General features: G+C 42.4%; 1 protein-coding gene across 3 annotated transcripts in view; it reads left to right on the plus strand.

Annotated features, from left to right (window-relative positions):
* Positions 1-22,072, plus strand: part of CAV1 (caveolin 1) — a 68,067-nt gene that overhangs the window by 4,006 nt on the left and 41,989 nt on the right. For 2 of the 3 annotated variants that reach the window (XR_002482435.1, XM_008066338.2), the window contains exon 1: positions 21,405-21,707. The exons of the other annotated variant lie outside the window; for it this stretch is intronic. Coding sequence is in view for 1 of the 2 variants with exons in the window: in XM_008066338.2 (XP_008064529.1) it covers positions 21,678-21,707 (30 nt within the window). In the remaining variant the exon portion in view is untranslated. Of the gene's footprint in view, positions 1-21,404; positions 21,708-22,072 lie in introns of those variants that run through there. 3 annotated transcript variants of the gene reach the window in all.

Raw genomic sequence — 22,072 nt, forward strand, 5'->3', positions numbered from 1 at the left:
GGAAGGATCACCGGAGCCCAACAGGTCGAGGCTGCGGTGGCCGGGAGCTGCCACTGCACTCCAGTCTGGGCGACAGAGTGAGACTCCAACTCAAAAAAAAATAAAAAATAAAAAAGTCGGGCCAGGTGCAGTGACTCAAGCCTGTAATCCCAGCACTTTGGGAGACCAAGACGAGAGGATTGCCTGAACTCAGGGGTTCGAAACCAGCCTAGGCAACTTGGTAAGACCTCATCTCTATAATAAATCAAAAAATTAGTGGGGCGTGGTAGCACGTGTCTGTAGTTCCAGCTACTTGGAAGTTTGAGGCGGAAGGATCTCCTGAGCCCAGCAAGTCGAGGTTGTGATGACCGTGGGCATGCCACTGCACCCCAGCCTGGGTGACAGAGTGAGACTCCAGCTCAAAAAAAAAAAGAAAAAGAATTAAAGAATAAAAAAATGACCATATCAGGACTACTATATCTTTAGTTGCCATTCTCTTTTCTGAAACGTATTTTTCAGTCTTCATGGGTAGAACCCCAGCACTTAGAAACTTGTGCTTTGTAGATTGTTGCTATTTCTTTTACTCTCCTATTTGTCACTTTGAAATTTATAATATTGAAACAATATAGAGTTTTACACTTTAGAAAACACAGTCCCGGCCAGGCACGGTGACTCAGCCTGTAATCCCAGCACTTTGGGTGGCCGAGGCAAGAGGATTGCCAGAGCCCTGGGGGGTTCAAGACCAACCTGGGCTTGGTGAAACCTCTTCTCTACAATAAAACACAAAAACTAGCCGGGTGTAGTGGTGTGCATCTGTAGTTCCAGCTATTTAGAAGGCTGAGGTGGAAGGATCGCCTGAGCCCAGCAGGTCAAGGTTGTGGTGGCCATGAGCAGTGTGCCACCGCACTCCAGTCTGGGCAACAGAGTGAGATTCCTACTCAAAAAAAAAAGAAAGAAAAAGAAAAAGAAAACACAATCCTATACAGTGTTTCATGTGAAAACCAGGAGAATAAATTAAATAAAATGATGGAGAAATCATATAAATAATGGCTCAGTTTCTTTGGCTTACAACTTTATCATTTTAGAATGTTTGTTTCAAATAACAAGAACTTTTTACAGGTTTACATATTACTTTAGGAGACTAAAAAAATAACAAAAAGTAGGTAGCGCTGCAATGAAACACTACCACAGCTAATGTAATTTATCACAAATCATGATTTGATATATGTCTCCCCTTCAACCTGTATGTGTGTGTAGGGAGGACAAGGGAAGGAGGTGACAGAGGATGGGGCAAAAGATACAGGTACACTAGATATTCAGGTTATATTTCTTAGAAATAAAAATAAGTTTGGTGGCTGGCCTAGGTAGCTCAGCCTGTAATCCCAGCACTTTGGGAGGCCAAAACAAGTATATTGCCTGAGCCTGCGGGTTCGAGACCAGCCCAGGCAACTTGGAGAGATCATCTCTACAAAAATAAAAAATTAGTCAGGTGTGGTAGTGCGTACCTGTGGTTCTGGCTACTTGGAAGGCTGAGGCAGAAGAATCAGTGGAGCCCAGCAGGTCAACACTGGAGTGGCCGTGAGTGTGCCACTACACTACAGCCTGGGCAATAGAGTGAGACTCCAACTTAAAAAAAAAAAATGTTGACTTCCATAGTCTAATCATCCTAATTCTCTCTATTCACCCTCAAGTAGCAAAATGAGCAAAATAAGTCATCCATTATTGTATTTTTACATCACCTTTGTATCCACTCTCCAGTTTCTTGCTTTGGATTATATCTGAAATGCTGTCATTGGAACATTACATCTTGATGCCTGTGAAAAATACCCATGAGTAAGGTAACATTCATCTACTAGCAGTCATTCATTACTTCAGTGTAAATGAATGATCTCAGAGAGGGAGATTGAAAACTATAAAGGGAATGGAGCCTAAGTGTCCTGAGTGCCACATGAGCACACCACACATGGATTAAAGGTAATGTCACCAAATAGAAACTGGGATAAGAAGAGGGAAAACAAGAGGTTCCAATGACACAAACTTCACCCTTTGGTTTTGCTTTTGGACTTCCTTATCCCAAGTCCCTAGTGAAGCCGGGTGCAGTGGCTCACACCTGTAAGCCTAAAACTTTGGGAGTTGGACACAAGAGGATTGCCTGAACTCAGGGGTGTGAGATCAGCCTGAGCAACATGCCGAGACCTAGTGTCTACAATAAATCAAAAAATTAGCCGAGACTGGGCATGGTGGCTCACACCTATAATGCCAGCATTTTGGGAGGCCAAGGTGAGAGGATTGCCTGAGATCACGGGTTGAGACCAGCCTGGACAGCTTGGTGAGACCTCATCTCTACAATAAATCCAAAAACTAGCCAGGCATGGTGGCACGTGCCTGTAGTTCCAGCTACCTGGAAGACAGAGACGGAAGGATCACCTGAGCCCAGCAGGTCTAGTATGCAGTGACCGTGAGCAGGTACAGCACTCCAGTCCAGGTGACAAAGCGAGACTCCGACTCAAAAAAAAAACAACAAAAAAAAACCAAGTCTCTAGTGAAGGAGGCAATGGAAACTGAACAGGAGTGGAGGGAGTTAAAGTGAGCCAGACTTTTTTTCCCCGTCCATAAAGAAAATTTGCTTTTGTCTTATTGAAGGAATAGGACCCTGACAGGGGGTATGAGGGCTCTCCTTTGCCCTGAAGACAGTGCAGAAGAGCAAAAATGAAAATGAAAACTAAACCGTAATGTGTGACTATCTGTATCTGTTTCACCTTGCCTCTCTGTGCTGTCAACTCTTGTGATATGTCTGTGGCAAAGAAAGAAGACCATGCAGCAGTCACAGAAATCAGAGAACACCACTTCAACAATTATCCAAAAATAGGACAGGGACACCTCTCTGCCTGCACTTGGACGTTTTAGGTCACTCAGCTTGGCTGCACAGCTGGAGAAGTCATTTTACCATTATAGGAAAAGGTAGGGGTTTAGAGAAAGGAAGAGACGTGACTCAGAGGGGGAAACAGCACATAGCCAAGGGCAAATATTTCTCTCAGACATAAATGAATCAGGAAGAGATGAGAGCAACAGGTCATCTTTGGGGCATTCTTTTCTTTCCTGTCTTCCAGTCACTTGTCACCGAGTACTGACCAGTAACAAAAGGGGAGAGCAGGGCAGCAAGCAGGACCTGCTTCTCTACTGACTGGCACGTCAGTCCCAGCCAACTGCTGTCTCAGCTAACTAGGGCAGTGAAACAAGGAGTCATTTGGACAGTTGCAGGGGATGAGTACACCACATCCCAGGGAGGCAAGTGGCAAGGATTCACATGCTTGTTTTGCTGAGAAGGAAACTGGTTGGAATCCTCCACGCATTATAAAGCTGGCAGACTTCTGATCTCAGTTCAAACAATAACAGGAGTGTGTATGTTTGTTGAGCACATATTACCTGCTGGGCACTTATTTCATCAGCACAATAACTCTATGATGTAAAATGTACTATCGTCATTGTCAGATGATAAACTGATGCCCTGAAGTTGAGCAGTTTGCCTAAGATCACAATGGAGATCAGGATTTGAGCCAGGAGAATCTGAGATTAGAGTCCACGCTCTTTTTTTTTTTTTTGGAGTTGAAGTCTCACTCTGTCACCCAGGCTGGAGTGCAGTAGAGAGCGCATAGCCACTGCAGCCTCCACCCGCTGGGCTCAGGTGATCCTTCCACCTCAGCCTTCCAAGCAGCTGGAACTACAGGCATGCGCCATCACACCTGGCTTTTTTTTTTTTTAAATTTATTGTAGAGATAAGGTCTTGCAAAGTTGCCCATACTGGTCTCGAATCCGTGGGCTCAGGCAATCCTCTTACCTCAGTATCCCAAAGTGCTGGGATTATAGGCGTGAGCCACCGCACCCGGCCAGAGTCCACACTCTTAACCACTATGGAGATGATTTTCTACTTCTTCTAGGATGTGTCCATGGCTGTTCTAATGGCTTGATTTCCCGTCCAGCCAAAATCTTCTTTTTCATCTATCCTTCAAACATGCTACCTTTGCTGCTCAGAGAAGCACTTTTTTCTCATTCTCTTATCAGTGGAGTCAGTTCCATGTCCTCAAGACACTTTCCTCACTCTACCTCCTTTTAATCCCTAAGTCACTCCCCCAGCCCTGAAACCTACCTTCCAGGGCACACCTTTCTTTCCCTCTATGCTCTGAGCTCTAGACCTTACACTCCAGCTCATGTCAAAAAAATATATTTTTCAAATGCTCTTATTCCTGTCTTTTGTAAATTTTGTAAAAGTGTGCTACTCTCACACAGACTTCCCTAATATGTATCGAAAGTCCAATGATGATCCTTCTCCTCGATACTAAACATCTTGACACATAACATATTGCTAATCACATTAATGATTTGTGTTTGGATTAAGCATATCTTTTTCTATACAGTACCTATATTTTGTATCTTCATTTGATTGGAGATAGCCTGTTTACACTTTCTTCAATGTGTTATTCAATTTTATTTTCAATTGCTTTATGTTGAAAATCTAAGGGGAAGTCATATAAACATTTATTTTCATTCTATTGAATAATTTGCTCATGATAAATTTTCAAAAGCAGAAAAACCGAATTGAAGCTTACAGTTATATTAATGGCTCGATTGTATATTGTGATACTACTTTTCAGTCATTGTGTACAATTTATAATTGCAAAAGCAGTGTATGGGCGACAGTTGCTCTACATATAAGTAGCATCTGTATGTATATATGTATGTCAGTAAAGAGTTTACAGAGGCCGGGCACAGTGGCTCAAGCCTGTAATCTCAGCACCTTGGGAGGCCAAGGCGAGAAGATTGCCTGAGCTCAGGGTTTCAAGACCAACCTGGGCAACTTGGTGAGACCTTGTCTCTACAATAAATCGAAAAATAAGCTAGGGGTTGCAGCGTATACCTATAGTTCCAGCTACTTGGAAGGTTGAGGTGGAAGGATCACCTGAACCCAGCAGGTTGAGGCTGCCTGTGGTGGCCATGAGTGTGCCACTGCACTGGGCAATAGAGTAAGACTCTGACACACACACACACACACACACACACACACACACACACACACACACACCCCAAAAGAGAGTTTATATAGGCTGGGCATGGTGACTCACGCCTGTAATCTCAGCACTTTGGGAGGAGAAAGCTAGAGGTTTACCTGAGCCCAGAGGTTCAAAACCAGGCTGGGCAACTTGGCAAGGCCTGGTCTCTACAATAAATCAGAAAATTAGCTGAGCATGGTGGTGCACACCTGTAGTTCCAACTACTTGGAAGCCTGAGGCAAAAGGATCAACTGAACCTAGAATGTCGAGGCTGCTGTGGCCATGAGCATGCCAACACTCCAGCCCGGGCAACAGAGTGAGACTCTGACTCAAAAATAAAATAAACAAAATAAATAAAAAATATATATGTATATATGTGTGTGTGTGTGTGTGTGTGAGTGATTTTTACTAAGGTATTTTGGTGGTATTGTAGAACAATATTGTAGTATTCTGTTTCTGTTTTCCAAATGTAAAAATTGAATAAAAATTTTTTTCTACAGTGATAATGAGCATTGTGATCCCAAGCTCATTTTTTCCCCTAGCTGCCATTTATACCTGATGGACTCATGTTGTGCTTTGCAATTATTATCACACTGGACTCCTGAGGTAGCACATGGAACTTTCTATTTCCCAGTCTTGGCATTGACTAGTATAGATCTCCCCACTCTTGTCTTCTTCCTTTCCTCTTTCTCCTCCTACCCTCTTCTTATGCAATTCACTAAACTGAATATTTTAGATGGCTTTGTGGGGTGAGGATTTACAGTGTTTTGCTATGAGACAAAGACAAATTAATCGAACCACACAATATGATCTTGAATTTTTTAGAAATTTATTTTACATGATCTAATAGAGTTTAATATTCTTTCTGATTAAAATCTGCAAGCTACAATGCACCAAAAAAATTCACCAAATGAACATGTCTACAAATGAACATGCAAATATTTTTTATTTATTTGTATTGTTGTTTATTTATTTGCTTGCTTGTTTGTTTGTTTGTTTTAAGAGACAGCATCTCACTCTGTCACCCAGGCTGGAGTACAGTGGTGTAATCACAGCTCACTGCAGTCTTGAATTCCTAGGCTCAGGCGATCTGCCTGCCTCAGTCTCCCAAGTAGCTGGGACCACAGTGTGTACCACCTTGCTCAGCTTCTACATACATATTTTCTCAAAGAGTGACAGTGGTAAACCACTCCATATCAAGATGAAAAAGTATGACACTGGAATATATAAAAAGAAGCATAAACGGGCACAGCAGCTCATGCCTGTAATCTCAATACTTTGGGAGACTGAGATGAGAGGATTGCCTGAGCCCACAGGTGCAAGACCAGCCTGGGCAACCTGGCAAGACCTCATCTCTACAATAAATCAAAAACTTAGCCGGGCGTGGTGGCACATGCCTGTGGTTCTAGCTATTTGGAAGACTGAGGCAGAAGGATCACCTGAGCCCAGCAAGTCGAGGCTGCGATGGCCATGAGCATGCCACTGTGCTCCAGTCTGGGTGAAACAGTGAGACTCTGACTCAAACAGACAAACATACAAACAAACAAGAAGCATAACATGCAACCAATCCTTTCTCTCCAGTTTAGATATAGTCTTTTGAGGCAGACACAGGATTGGCACATATGATTTAGGGTTAGATAACATCAACAAGACAAAAGGATTGCACCAGAGTATCTAACATATTCAATCAATTTCATGTGTGCCGAGGTCATGCAGGGGTGGGGATGGGATGGGGGAGCATGATCAAATCATTGGAAATAAAACACCAAAAAAGTCATTTGTTATGAGGAAGAAACAAGTGAGCAATCAGCTGAATTATTTATATACATTTTATAAAGGCAAGAGGAAAATCTGAAGATGCTTTAAAATTTTTAAATTAGCCGAGCACGGTGGCTCATACCTGTAATCCCAGCACTTTGGGAGGCAGAAGCAACAGGATTACCTGACCTCAGGGATTCGAGAACAGCCTGAGCAATATGGTGAGACCATGTCTCTACAATAAATCAAAACATCAGCCAGGTGATCAAAAAATCAGCAAGTCGAGGCTGCAGTGGCCGTGAGCAGCATGCCACTGCACTCCAGCCTGGGTGACAGAGTGAGACTCTTTTTTAAAATTAAACTCCTAAAAGAGTGACAGCATTGTTGGTATTATTAATTCTGGATGTAATTTGAAGGGTCATATGAAACACTATGCAGAAAAAATACTATGCAGAATGATTTTTATTAAAATTATTTTTTCTTGAAGAAGAGAAAGCCTAAGTGGTGTTATCTTAAGCAATAATTTTATCAGAGTAGGCACGTGCACACACACACACACACACACACACACACACAATTGTGACCATACGTGTATTCAAATAAGGGAAAATGGCAAAAGGAAAATTGAAAAATAATTTTCCTGGAAGAACTTTGGCAATAATAAGCATTAATCTATCTGGGACAGATCAGATGCAGGCCAGGCTCCATGCTGCATGAAGAACTAGGGATTTATTTAGGGATTTTCACGATTTTATGATTCTTAGACTAGAAGAAGTGTTCAAAATTGGAAAGGAAAATCCCTCCAGCCTTAAAGTCTGCAGGGAAGTCTTCAAGGCACGAGACTCTTCAAATTGCAAGATGGGTTTGGGCTACTCTGAAGTAACCCCTGAGAAATGGTTCTGTCTTCTTATAAAGTGAATAGATTGGTGCTGCCTCAAATCTCACTGCTCTCCAGTACCTTTGGGGTGTGGCTAATGAGAGTTTAAGACAGCTCAAGTCCTTTCATAGCAAAAAAAAAAAAAAAAAAATCCTTTTGGCTACCACCCAGTTTGTAATTCTTGATTTCACATTCCAAGAAACCTTCAGTTTATAGAAATAGAAAGAACTGCCAGTTCCCTGCAAGCAACTTGACCAATTTAGCCTGTAGGGTTCCCCCTTAAATGATGCTTCCTTCCATTTGCTTACAAATATTTCTTTAATAGTATGTTACTTCCTCTGAGTTGGGATTCCCTGAAAGTGATCTGGGCTGCAGTATTACTGCTGTTCTCATGATATAAAGGCTCTTTTTGCATGTACTGTGGGTTTTTTTTCTTCTTCTTCTTCATTCAGTGTTCCTATAGAGGAGAGTGATATCTGCTAACATAACTTCTGTTTTTTTATTTATTTATTTCAATAGCTTTAGGGGTTACAAATAGTTTTTGGTCTGGGCTTTATGTGTACCCACCACCCCCACCTGTGCACATTGTACTGGACAGGTGATTTTTTTTGTCCCTCCACTCCAGTCCCCTACTCCCTTCCAAGTCTCCAGTGTCCATGATACCATTCTCTCTGCGTCTTTGGAGAGTCTTAGTTTAGCTCCCACTTATAAGTGACAATACACAGTGTTTCGTTTTCCGTTCCTGAGTTAGTTCACTTAGGATGATGTTCTCCAGTTCCATCCACGCTGCTGCAAAAAAACACATTATTTCATTCTTTTTGATAACTGAAAAGTATTCCATTGTGTGTGTGTGTGTGTGTGTGTGTGTGTGTGTGTGTGTGTGTGTATACACACCACATTTTCATTATCTACTGATCGGCTGATGGGCATGTAGCTTGATTCCACATCTTTGCAAGTGTGAATCATGCTGCCATGAACACGCAGGTGCAGTGTCTTTCTTATATAACAACCTCTGTTCTTTGGGGTAGATACCTAGTAGTGGGATTGCTGGATCAAATGGGAGAGGTACTTCTAGTTCTTTGACAAATCTTCATACCAATTTCCATTTAAACATCTTCAAGTTTAAAGTTTTCAAGTGTCCTCTGTATCATTGCTTCTCAAAGTTGAATGCATGTAGAAATCACCTGGGGATTTTGTGAAACTGCCACCTTGGATTTAGTAAATCTGAGATGGTTCCTGAGATTCTGCATTTTTAACAAGTTCCCAGGGATGGTGAGGTTGCAAGTCCCCATACTTTGATTAGCAAAGACCTAGTAAGCATGAAAGAGCTACAGGCAAAGAAGAGAAGAAACTGACAGGGTTCACTTTTTTGGTCCTGTAAAAAGATTCTATGGGCTGTCCAAAAACTAGAATCCCTCATACTGTTACGGTTTGAGTAACACTTGGCTGCTCCCCTTGATACCAATAAATCAAAGGGGCAGGGAACTGGTAGAGTTCGAATCCAGGGAGCAGAGCTGGACTCGAAGTCTTTGCAAAATGGTTCTGCTCACCCTCCAGGCTTTTATAGTTCACTTTTATAGTCCAGAGTTGTCAGAACCTATACGTTAGCCATGTGACCAGTAGAGCATTGTACAGAACTTAAGTTACAGCTGCATTTTACATTTAGTGACAGAGTAAAGAAAGCTTACAAGGCCTAAGACATCTTGCATTGCAAAAGTTATGCAAATCAGAAGACTTACCATTACATTAATATTATATAGTTCAAAGATGGCCAGGCTTGGTGGCTCAGCCTATAATCCCAGCACTTTGGGAGGCTGAGGTGACTGGATTGCCTGAGCCCACGGGTTCGAGACCAGCCCGGGCAACTTGGCAAGACCTCATCTCTACAATAAAATAAAAAATTAACCAGGCATGATAGCGCACACCTGTAGTTCCGGCTACTTGCAAGACTGAGGAGGAAGAATTGCTGGCCAAAGTCCAGCAGGTCAATGCTGGGGCGGCCATGAGTGTGCCACAGTACTCCAGCCTAGGAGATAGAGTGAGACTCCAACTCAAAAAAAAAAGGTGGTGGGGGGATTTACATCTTGGACATAGTTTCAGGGAACTCAAGGATCTCCTGTAGCTACTTATAGGGAATGCATAGAAGACAAAGGGATTCTCAGGAATGTGCTCAGGAATCTGCAGGAGTGCTTGAATTCCCTCCATGCCCTTCTCTAGAGGCTGTGGTAACATGGAGGGACATTAATGGGTCCCTGTGTCAATACCTGCTTTAAAACACACTCACATTCCCTCAGAAGGAAGCTGAGCTGCTTGAAGACAAAGCCAGCAGTACAGAATTAAAATCCATCCTCCAGAATATACAAAAACTGATGTTGCAAACACAAATTTTATCTGGAATTAGTGAGAAAACAAACTGATCATATGATTATAAGAAAATAAAGTCTCTACAAAGATCAGACAACTTAATGGCCAATATACTCTTATGTATATGAAGGAGGACCCCCCCCAAAAAAGCTGAAATTCATTTATTAAAATTTTTGTATTTATTCTTACATGTTTAAACTTAAGTCACCTTCAAAGTTCTCTCAGTTTGGTACAATACACATATTGAGACACTTTTCCCACTGCCCAAAACACTTTTTGAATTCGTCAATTTTGATGTCTTTTAGTGCTCCTGCCCTTTTCTGTTTCTCTTTCACATCAGCAAAACATTTCCCTTTGAGGCCTTTTTTTTTCAGCTGGGAAACAGACAAAAGCATGACTCAGGGTGAGATCTGGTGAATAGGGAGGGCAGGGAACAGGGGTCATGCCATTTTTGGGGCCAAAAACTATTTAACACTCAGCGTGGTGTGAGCAGGTTGTTCGACTAAATCACCTATCAGGAAATGGGCAAACGTGTTAAAAGAATCTCAAAAAAAAAAAAACAAACAACTCACTGAAGTCAAACAGTCTCTCATAACAACGCTAGCAGGTATACTGATGCTCATGGGTTCCTAGAACATTTACCTGTATTCAAGGGGGACCCACCCTCCAAAAGATAATTCTGGTTTTGGGGGAGATCCCTCATTCATATATATATATAATATATATTTATATATTAATATATAATTATATACAATTTTCATGTAATTTTGCATAATTTTCAAAGAGTGAAATGTTTTCGAATTAAGCATCATTGCCTCAAAAAGAGGGGTGTAGAGATGAATTTTTCCCAGGTAGTCCTGGTAAATAGTTTATTTACTAGGGAAAGGGCCAAAAGGAAAGAGAATTTCCTTTGTTAAATAATGGAGCTCTGACTTAAAGCCAGATGGGTTACAAAACAAAGGGCTTTTGTGGAGGCCTTCTCCCAGATATTTACATTAACTTAAGAAAAATATCGCTCCTACCTGTAATCTCAGCACTTCGGGAGGCTGAGGTGAGAGGATTGCCTGAACCCGGGGGGTTCAAGACCAAGTTAGGCAACTTGGCGAGACCTCATCTCTACGATAAATCATTAAAAATAAATTCCCGAGTAGCTGGAATTACAGGCACGCGCTACCATGCCCGGCTAATTTTTGATTTACTGTAGAGATGAGGTCTCACCAAGTTGCCCAGACAGGTCTCGAACCCGCGGGCTCAGGCAATCCACTCATCTCAGCCCCCCAAAGGCGCGGGATTACAGGCTGAGCCACTGAGCCCAGCTCTTATTTTTTATTTTTGAGTTGAAGTGCAGTGGCACACTCACAGCCACCCCAGCATCCTGCTGGGCTCCGGCGATTCTTCCGCCTCAGCCTTCCAAGTAGCTGGAACTACAGGCACGTGCTAAAAGCCCGGCTAATTATTTATTTATTTATTGTAGAAACAAGGTCTCGCCAAATTGCCCAGGCTGGCCTCAAACCTGCTGGCTCATTCACCACTCGCCTCGGCCTCCCAAAGTGCTGCGATTACAGGTTGAGCCACTGAGCCCAGTCGATGTCTTTCTAAAATGGTTCTGCTCACCCTCCAGGCTTTTTTTAAAAATTATTATTATGAAGATGTGGGGTACAATTCAGGGTTAGATATACAAACGTTGATTATGCAGGTACCCTTGTTGATGAGGTGTACTCCTCCTCCTCTGGCAGTTTTGCTCAACTGCCAATCCCACCCCCATTCCCCTGACAGTTTCCCACTACTGCCAATCCCTTTCTTATAGTGTTATAATTGTTCGAGGTCTGCTTATGAGTGAGAATGTACAGTACTCTGTTCTTTGTTTCTGTGATAGATTGGAGTATGACTGGACTTCAAGTTGCTGTGAAGTCCATGTTTGTCCCTCTTTATGGTTGCATAATATTCCATTGTGTATATGTACGACACTTTTTTATACAGTCCAGCTTCAATGGGCAACATGGTTGGTTCCATGTTTTTGCTATTGCGAATAGAGCTACAACAAACATATGTGTGCCGGTATCTTTTTTGTAGAATGATTTGAGTTCCTCCGGGTATATTCCCAATAGGAGAATTGCTGGGTCATATGGAAGGTCAATTTCTAACCCTCCAGGGTTTGTTTGTTTGTTTTGAGTTGGAGTCTCACTCTTGTCACCCAGGCTGGAGTACAGTGGCACGCTTACGGCCACCACAGTCTCCACCTGCTGAACTTAGGCGATCCTTCCACCTCAGCCTTCCAAGTAGCTGGAACTACAGATGCACACCACCATGTCTGGCTACTTTTTTAAATTTATTGTAGAGATGAGGTCTCACCAAGTTACCCAGGCTGGTCTGAAACCAATCCTCTCACCTTGGCCTCCCAAAGTGCTGGGATTACAGGCTGAGCCACCCCACCCAGCCCCCTCCAGACTTTTACAGTTCACTTTTATAGTCCAGAGTTGTGGGTATCTATACATTAGCCATGTGACCAGTAGAGCTTTGCATGGAACTTAAGTTATTGCTGCGTTTTACATTTAGATAGTGGCATTTAGAGTAAAGAAAGTTTGCAAGACCTAAGACATCTTGCATTGCAAAAGTTATGCAAATCACAAGACTTTGGATTATATTGATACTATATAGTTCAAAGAAAGGGAGTAAATAGGAATTTACATCTTTGGGCATAGTCTGCTGGGAAGTCAAGGATCCCTGAAGCTACTTACTGGGAGTGCATAGAAGACAAGGGGACTTTCAGTAATGTGCTCAGGAATGTGCAGGAGCCCTTGAATCCCCCACCATGTCGTTCTCTAGGGGCTGTGGCAATATGGTGGGACATTAGTGGGTGTCTGTATCATACAGAGAAAAGAAAAAGCAAGGCTGTACATTTTGAAATAACCTACTTTTAGAGACATTTCGCTACATTTTCAAAGACAGTCACAAATTCCATCAGATTTAGCTATAAATCCAGAACTATAATAATAGCAACTCTTTGCACTTTGTAGCACAAATATCACTGAGACTAGTTCAGGAAGTTTCTGCAACTGGAAGTTTGTTTCTGAAATCTGGCAGCATCTTTACAGGGTTTCATTAAAAAGTAAAGAGGTTAGAGGGAAGACTCCAGGACTTTCAGTGGCACTACTGCTACTGAATTTTGGTTGGGGCATAGTCCTGTGTTCTGTCACCTCTTCTTTAAAAGGCAGGAAAGAGAAGAATAAATCTTTTAAAAAGTGATTTTGTCAGAAAATACTGAAATATAAAAGTTGGCACTCCAAAGCTTAGTTTCAACTATTTGGAACCAGTCATCCATTTAACTTTCACTAGTCAAGACTTCTGAGGAAAACTGATGTCCTAATTTTTAAAAGTAGCATAAATTGTCAACTGTCTTGAAAAAAAATAAAATAAAATAAAATATATATATATACCAAGCCTGGCCTATATTCTTTTTAATTTATTTTATTTTATTTTATTTTTTTATTTTCAATGTAAAGATGTGGGATACAAGCCGGACTCGGTGGCTCAGCCTGTAATCCCGCGCCTTTGGGAGGCTGAGGTGAGTGGATTGCCTGAGCCCGTGGGTTCGAGACCCGCCTGGGCAGCGAGACCTCGTCTCTACAATAAATAAAAAAATCAGCCGGGCGTGGTAGCGCATGCCTGTAATTCCGGCTACTCGGAAGGCTGAGGCGGAAGGATCGCCAGAGCCCAGCAGGTCGAGGCTGCGGTGGCCGGGAGCGGCCACTGCACTCCAGTCTGGGCGACAGTCAGACTCCAACTCAAAAAAAAAAAAAAAAAAGATGTGGGATACAATTCAGGGTTAGGTATACAAACATTGATCATGCAGGTACCCCTGTTAATGAGGTATGCCCCTCCCTGCCCTAGCCGTTTCCCTCAACTGCCAATCCCACCCCCTCATATTCTTTTTTTAAGGTAAGAGAATGTATCTGTGACCTGCCTGATCCCCTCTCTCTGAGGTCCTCTGTCAAGCATTATATTTGAGAATCTTCATATAGAAGTTTGTATTTCTTTCATAATTAAGGGATTTTTTTGTTGTCAAGTATTTAATGGAAAGAGATACTATTAAAGCTTTCTAAGAATGAAATAAAAGATGGCAAACCAGTATGTACCAAAAAATTGGATTAAAACATAAAATTGAAAGCCAAAAAAAAAAAATCTCTAACAACCACACACATTCAATAGAGATCTCGGCTCTTCATACTTCTTTTGCCATGTCCTCATCATTGGTGGTGTTTACTTCCCTATTCCTTGACTTAGGGCTATGTCACATGTACAGGGTAGAAGTAACAGTGTGTCTTTCCAAGTCTGAAATTTTAGAACACACACACACACACATTATATATGTTGGGAAGCCCCAAAAAACTGGAATTATATTTTGGAAGGGGGGCCCATTGTAGTAGAGGTTTCCCTTACTAAGTGTTCTAGGAACCCATTGGCATCAGTGTACCAGCTAGTGTTGTGAGAGGCTGTGATAGGCTTCGTGAATTTTTTTTTAGTCTTTCAACATGTTTTCCCATTTCATGATGGATGATTTATGAGTGCACCTGACTGCACTGCACTGAGTGTTTAGCAGTTTTTCACCAAAAACAGCATGACCCTCATGCCCTATTCTCTAAAAACTAAAAATGACAGAACAGTGGCTGTAATTTTTTTACACCTGTAATCCCAGCACTTTGGGAGGCCAAGGCGAGAGGATCGCCTGAACTCAGGGATTCGACCTTCTCTCTATAATAAATCCAAAAAACGGGCTGGTCATAGTAGTACATGCCTGTGGTTCCAGCTACTTGGAAGGCTCAGGCGGAAGGATTACCTGAGTCCTGCAGGTTGAGGTTGTGGTGGCCATGAGCATGCAACTGCACTCCAATCTGGGTGACAGAGTGAGACTCCAACTCAAAAAAAAATTTTTTTTAATGACAGGTATCAAAACTGAAGAGTTCAAAAACTGTTTTGAACCTTGGGAAAGCATCTTGATAGGTATATTGTATCAGAGGGTGAATACTTAGAAGGTGATTGAAGTTTAAACATGTAAGAATAAATACACAATTTTTTATAAATAATTTTTGGGATTTTTTGGCTTCCCCCTGTAGCAGGAATCTTCCACAGAGAGACAGGTCACTGAGGCTTATTTGCCAGGAAGCAGCATTTACTCATGTCAGCATCCAAAGGCTGAGCCTCGAACAACAGCAGGGCATTGTCTTATATACCTTTGCTAACTTCCCTTTACATTGTAATACTTTTGTCTTCCTTATAAGGTAACAAATTGGCACCATACAATTTGATTGGATTTTCCATAGCTTGGGGCTACCATCAACTCTACATATCACATATTAATTGGTTTTACATAATCATCTCATTTACATGTTCTATTTGCTGATTGGTTTACAGGATTACTATTCTGATTGGTTTCCACCAAAAGTTTAAACACGTAGTCTGCCAAAGTAAAAAGCCCGCAGAAGAGAAAGCACAAAGAAACAGGAAGTAACTTATTTCCCCTTTTTCTATTTTTTCTGCATTTTCAGAAGGGTCCCTGCCTCACCCCCTCCTATAGAGAGATCTGAGGATGAGTATATTCTCCTGTGCTGCTGCTGCTTCATGGAGTATGAGAAGAATATGCTCCAACCAGCTTGCTCTTCCAAGGAGGAGAGAAACATGGAGCAGTGACAGGCAGAGCCGCCCCAAACACCCTTCCTAAATCAGCCAAGCCCCAGCCAACCCAACCCATAGATCTATGAGAATAAATGGCAGCCATTTAGAGCCACTGAGTTTTATAGAAGTTTATTTATACAATATTACTGTAGCAATAAGTGATTGATATACCGTAAAATTTAGTTTCAACATAAATACGTGTCAGGTATATGATGAAAAAAATGTGTTGGGTCATTGCATCTTTGACTTTTTTTATTTTTTTGAGTTGGAGTCTCACTCTGTCACCCAGGTTGGAGTGCAGTGGCACACCCACGGCCACCGCAGCCTCAACCAGCTGGGCTCAGGCAGTCCTTCTGCCTCAGCCTTCCAAGTAGCTGGAACTACAGGCGTATGCTACCACACCTGGCTTATTATTCGATTTATTGCAGAGATAAGGTCTCACCAAGTTGCCCAGGCTGATCTTGAATCCCTGAGCTCAGGCAATCTTCTCATCTCAGCCTCCCAAAGTGCTGGGATTATAGGCATGAGCCACCACGCCCGGCCTTTTTTTTTTTTGAGTCGGTGTCTCTGTTGCCCAGGCTGGAGTGCAGTGGATGCTGCTAAAGGTCACCGCGGTCTTGACCTGCTGGGCTCAGGGCTCAGGTGATCTTTCTGCCTCAGCCTTTCAAGTAGCTAGAACTACAGGCAAGCACCACCATGCCCAACTTATTTATTTGTTTATTTATTGATTTATTGATTATAGAGACAAGGTCTTGCCAAGTTGCCCGAGCTGGTCTTGAATTCCTGGGCTCAGGCAATCCTCTCACCTCAGCCTCCCAAAGTGCTAGGATTACAGGCTTGAGGACTGCACCCAGAGAAAAGGCTTTTCTTAATTCCAAAACCTTGGTCCTGGTGGATTCATGGCATGAAAATATTGTTGGATAATATAAAGAGCAAGGCTTCCTGTTCAAGTGAGAAGAAACTGGGGAAAGAAGTAAAGTAGTTTTTGACAGGTATGTGTCCCTAGGTTAGGAGGATCTAAGAGCAAAGATATTTCTGCCTCTTGTTTTTAGGTAGAGCCCAAGGAAGTAGCAACACCCTAGAGTTTCTCTGCACCGTGGCAGGCAATAGGACTTACTTTGCTCTCTACACATCTCTCACCATCAGATTTGTACAGAGCCCCAAGAAAGGGACAGAAATAGTAAGACAGTGTCTCTGGCCCTAAGGAGCATATTCAAGATGCATGAAGAACAGTGCAGCTTCCATTCTCATGAATGGACCAATAACAGAGGATAGGCAAGGTGATATATCTATCACAAGGTGCCAAGATGTACAGCAAAGGGAGAAACTCTCCTCTCAGACCCATCCGAGATTCCTTGGCAATCCTTTTTTTTTGTTGTTGGAGTCTCACTCTGTCACCCAGATTAGAGGGCAGTGGCATGCCTCCCGGCCACCTCAGCCTCAACCTGCTAGACTCCAGCGATCCTTCTGCCTCAGCCTTCCAAGTAGCTGGAAATACAGGCACACGCTACCACGCCTGGCTAATTTTTTATTTATTGTAGAGACGAGGTCTCACCAAGTTCCCCGGGCGGGTCTCGAACCCACAGGCTCAGACAATCCACACGTCTCAGCCTCCCAAAGTGCTGGGATTACAGGCTGAGCCACCGAGCCGGCTCCTTGGCAATTTTTAAGCCTCTGGAATTTAGATGCAACCCTGACAAAGTGGAAGAAACGAAAATCCAACTGAGATGAAGGTTCTGCCACCTAAAGAAAGGGGGTGTTGCAAAATAAATTCAATTCAGCTATAGAAAAAGAGAAAGTTACAATTTACAAGGGAGTTTGATAGTATCTATAACATTTTTCATTTTAAAAACCTTGAAGTAAGGCTAGGCATGGTGCTCAAGCCTGTATTCCTACCACTTTAGAAGGCCAAGGTGAGAGGATTGCCTGTGTCCAAGGGTTCAAGACCAGCCTGGGAAACTTGGTGAGACCTCGTCTCTACAATCAATCAAAAAATTAGCTGGGTGTGGTGGCGTGCACATATAGTTCCAGCTACTTGGAAGGCAGAGGTGGAAGGATTGTCTGAGCCCAGGAGGTTGAGGCTGCGATGGTCGTGAGCATGCCACTGCACTCCAGCCTGAGAGACAGAGTGAGACTTCAACTCAAAAAATTAAATAAATAAATAAATAAACAAACAAACAAATAAATAAATAAAAATGAAAACCCTGAAGTAAACTAAAAATGATATTTGATCAAGCTTGACTGTTGGCTATATCTTAGATGGTCAAACTATTTTACAATATAATACTTCGAAGTAAAATATGTTTATTCCAATCCTAAATTTGTGGACTAAAATGTGTCCCCTTTACACTAACAACTATTATCATTCAGGCAGTATCCTCAGAGTTTTAAATGCCTCAACCCATTAAAGTTTGCAACATCCCTATTGGGTAGATACCAATGATTTTTTTTTTAATTTAAAAATACGGAAAGTAAAGCTAATGTAAAGAAAAAGTATGAAAAGTAAACTTTCTTAGCCATCTTGACGAGCAAGATTTCTTTAAACAGAAATAGCTGTTTGAAAAAAATAGCTGTTTGCTTGTTGTTGTTTTTTTAGTTGAGATGTAGTGCATTCAGGACAGTATGGTCATACACGGTTTGTTTTTCTAAAGAAAGTAAATTTTAAAAATTAATACTCAAAGTGGAAAGACTTAAACCAAGGAATATTCAAATGAAGTCTTCAAGCCAGAACAGGGATAGGAAGGGATTAGCTGATATGGCAAGTCTTCATCCAAAAAGTTATTTCTCTTCACATACAAAGTGGGCAGATATGGGAAGATGGACTCAATGAAATTCTCGGATGCAGGTGAATAGGGAAAGGTGTGTGGGGTAGTGATGGTGATAAACAGTAAATATTGAGCTGAACAAACAGACTGTAAAAAATATTGACTTGTTTATGTACTGACACACAGATTGTAAAAATGTTGACATGTTTATTACTTTCATGCACATAGTCACTACTCTGAAATGTACTTCTACCTCCTCTTACCCTTTTCCTGAAGGCCCCTAACCTTCTGATGACTCAGCAGTTAACCAGCAGGACTCTAATGCACAGCCCAGTGCTGCAGCTTAAGTTGGGAATAGTTATTTTTTTAAAACGTCACACCTGGTGATAGTTCCTATTATAACTCAAGTTAGAATCTCTTTCCTGAACTCAGTGACAAAGGCGTATTTGAGGAGTCTCAGGCTTTGGGGTGCTGGGAAATGTTGGAAAGATGCCTGCTTCCTAAAACCATTAATGTCATTGTAAATGGTCAAACCTTAGATTCCTAATTCTGGAGTAGGAATTAGAAGAAGCTAGTTGAGAATATAAAAAAGACCCAGGGTGTGGTGATGGGATGGGATGGCAGGGTAAAAGGGCACTGAGAAGGAGAAGGTAGAACACAAAAAGCTACTAGCTTCATAATTTTTCCATAAGCAGACACTGACCAGACTACTACTTAGAAATCCCATGTCTCAGAAGTTAATAACAAGTATTATAGTTATTCATCAATGGTAAAATGTTTCCTTATCCAATAAGAACTCATTAAAAATAGATATTTTTAGTGTATTTAAACTTTAGTTTCTTCATCTCTCAGAAGGTTGATCTGGTTGAGCTGGGTTCCTTTAGGTTTATATTCTAGTAACATATAATCCATGAGCTGACCTTTAATGCTGTTCCAAAAAAAAAAAGAGGACAAATGTGTTGCCATCTACCCTTTTTCTTTTTAGTAAATGATTTGAAGAAAGTTAATAACTTGCCTCCAAGCCCAGAGTTATCTGTGTGGACATCAAAGCAAAGACAATTTTATTTACATCATCTGTTCATTTCAAATCTTGTACCTCTGCTAACAATGCTCTTCTTCACTGCTTTGCCATTTCTCATAAGTTCGGTGCTGTTTCTCCAAGTGAGCTATTATAACCAGACTAAGATCTGTTTCTCTTTGGTGCCAGCTTCTTGTTGAGGCAGGTTAAGGAAGAGTGTGTGGTTTTTCCTCTCATTAGGAATGCATTTTGGCATTGACAACGCTTCACTGATCATTATGATTCCATGTGCTGTAGTTGATTAGATTTCTACATGGACTTCCCCAGCGAGGGCTTTCCCTCTATTGAGTACTAGTTAAGCATTCACTCACAGGCCTCCCCAGAAGGTTCTTTGCTTGCTGGAATGCAAGACAAGCTCCCTCTGTGTTCCTGTTGACTTTTTTCAGTTAGGATTACTCATCGCAGCTGAAGACTGAATAACAATAGATGGGAAACGGTTTCCACATTTTTACATAGAACATAATCCCAACTGCCTTGTATGAAGGAAGAGTTAAATGAACAGTGATCTTGTGGCCATCATTAGAGGTGAATTAGATACCAGAGAAGACACTGAACCTGACACTATCCGTTTCTAACACATCATGTTTGTTAATATTTGTTAACACAATTTGCTCAAAGGATTTATAAATGTAATGTGGTAGAAAAATTAAGACAACTAAACTTTTGAAAATCTTGTCTTCTAATGAAGAATGGCCAGCACAATTAAAGCCATGCCAACATCTGTGACACTGTGATACTTTCCCTGCCACTCCTAGTTGAAACTAGTCTTTTTTTGTTGTTTGTTTTTCAAAAACTGCATTGCTTTTTTGCTACCAACAATAGCCAGTCCCTTACAGTTCTCTTTTATATTTTCATGTCTTCTCTCCAACTGGATAATCAACTCTTTCAGCATTCCATCTTCTATTCCCCCTCTCCATCTCCTCACCTCCACTTCATATTGCTCTCGCTAGACTGCCAGTATTTTTATTTTAACCCGTGCCCCCAGCTTATAAAATTTCAAGTGATAATTTGACTCTGGGTTGCATATGGAACCCTAAACAACATATCTCTACCATTTTTGGATAATGAATTTCCCGACTCATTATAGCCCAAAGTAAAATAACTGATTACTGTTTAATAGTCTTAGGCTGCTTTATAAGGTAAAGAGAGAAGCCCCGAATTCAAGAACAGATAAAATACTTTAACGTTTTTTTTAAAAAGCTAATCAATTGGTAGAAAAGTCTTCCCTCACAGCCAAGCACATTAAAAATAAATACTCTCTAATAATACATTTGAAGTTTTAATCAAATATTTCTACAATTGTAAACATTTTATGTATTTTGTACTTATGGTATAACCTGTTGGCATAAATGTCCTTTGCTCCAGAAAAGATCGGTAATAAAATTGTAGAAAAGTTAAACATATTCATTTCTTCTTTCAAAGCGTTTGGGAGACATTTCATAAGCGGGTAGGAAGCATTAAATGCTGCATGCCTGTTTCTCCGAGTTTCCATCCACATCGACTATTAAACATCACCAAAGCACCCCACGCCCACAGATCCCTCCCTTGAGTTTAGATGTGAAGTGGACCTGAAGGTTCCTAGCCATTTTTTAATCCCACACGGGGAAGCAGAGGTGTCTCAGGCAGCGATGGAACGTGGGCGATGGGCGGGGCGGAGCCGGCTTGGGTCAGGGCAGAATTGTTTCTGCCGCCCGGGTTGCCCATACTGGGCATCTCTGCAGGAGCGTTGGCTCCCTCCACCCCTGCCGAGATGATGCACCGCGAAAGCATTCGGTCTCCCTGGGACGCCTCTTGGTGGTTCGGAGCTGGGAAAATGTGGCCCCAGGTTTAAAATATCTGCCCAAGCAGCCCAGCGCGGGAGACACGCTTTCTCACTCGCTCTCTGCTCCCCGCGGGCACTCCCCGCCCTCTGCTGCCAGAACCTTGGGGATGTGCCTAGACCCGGCGCAGCGCACGTCCGGGCCAAGCGCGAGCAGAACAAACCCTTGGCGCGCGGCCAGGAGGCTCCCTCCCAGCCACCGCCCCCCGCCAGCGCCTTTTCCCCCCCCTTCCAATACAAGATCTTCCTTCCTCAGTTCCCTGAAATCACAGCCCAGGGACACCTTCTCAGAGCCATCATCCAGCCACAGGCCAGCATGTCTGGGGGCAAATACGTAGACTCCGAGGTAGGCTTCGGTGGGGCGCGCCGGCCGGGGCGCGCGCGGAGTGCCTGCTTCTCCTATCTCCCACTCCAAATACTCCGACTGCTTTCTCGCCCCAGCCCTCTCTCGACTTCAGAGCACTTCTCTGGGGTTGGCACCGCTGAGGAATGGGCCTGGGCGGGAAGATGTAGAGAAGCCAGGAATGTTTTGTGTTTTCCTGATGGGGAGGGGGCCGCTGGAGCCCCGGAGCTAGGAGAACACGGAAAGGGGGGTTGGGGTTCCTGAGATCGGGTCTCGCTTTTGAGGACACGTTTTCTGGATGGGTCTAGGATGCTCCCCTGTCTCGGGAACCCCGCGGTCCGGCCCCTGCCTGCTGGGGAGGGGGGGGG

The sequence above is a fragment of the Carlito syrichta genome, unplaced genomic scaffold (assembly GCF_000164805.1).
Source record: "Carlito syrichta isolate Samal-C Ts95f unplaced genomic scaffold, Tarsius_syrichta-2.0.1 Scaffold308881, whole genome shotgun sequence".
In the NCBI taxonomy this organism is placed as follows: domain Eukaryota; kingdom Metazoa; phylum Chordata; class Mammalia; order Primates; family Tarsiidae; genus Carlito; species Carlito syrichta.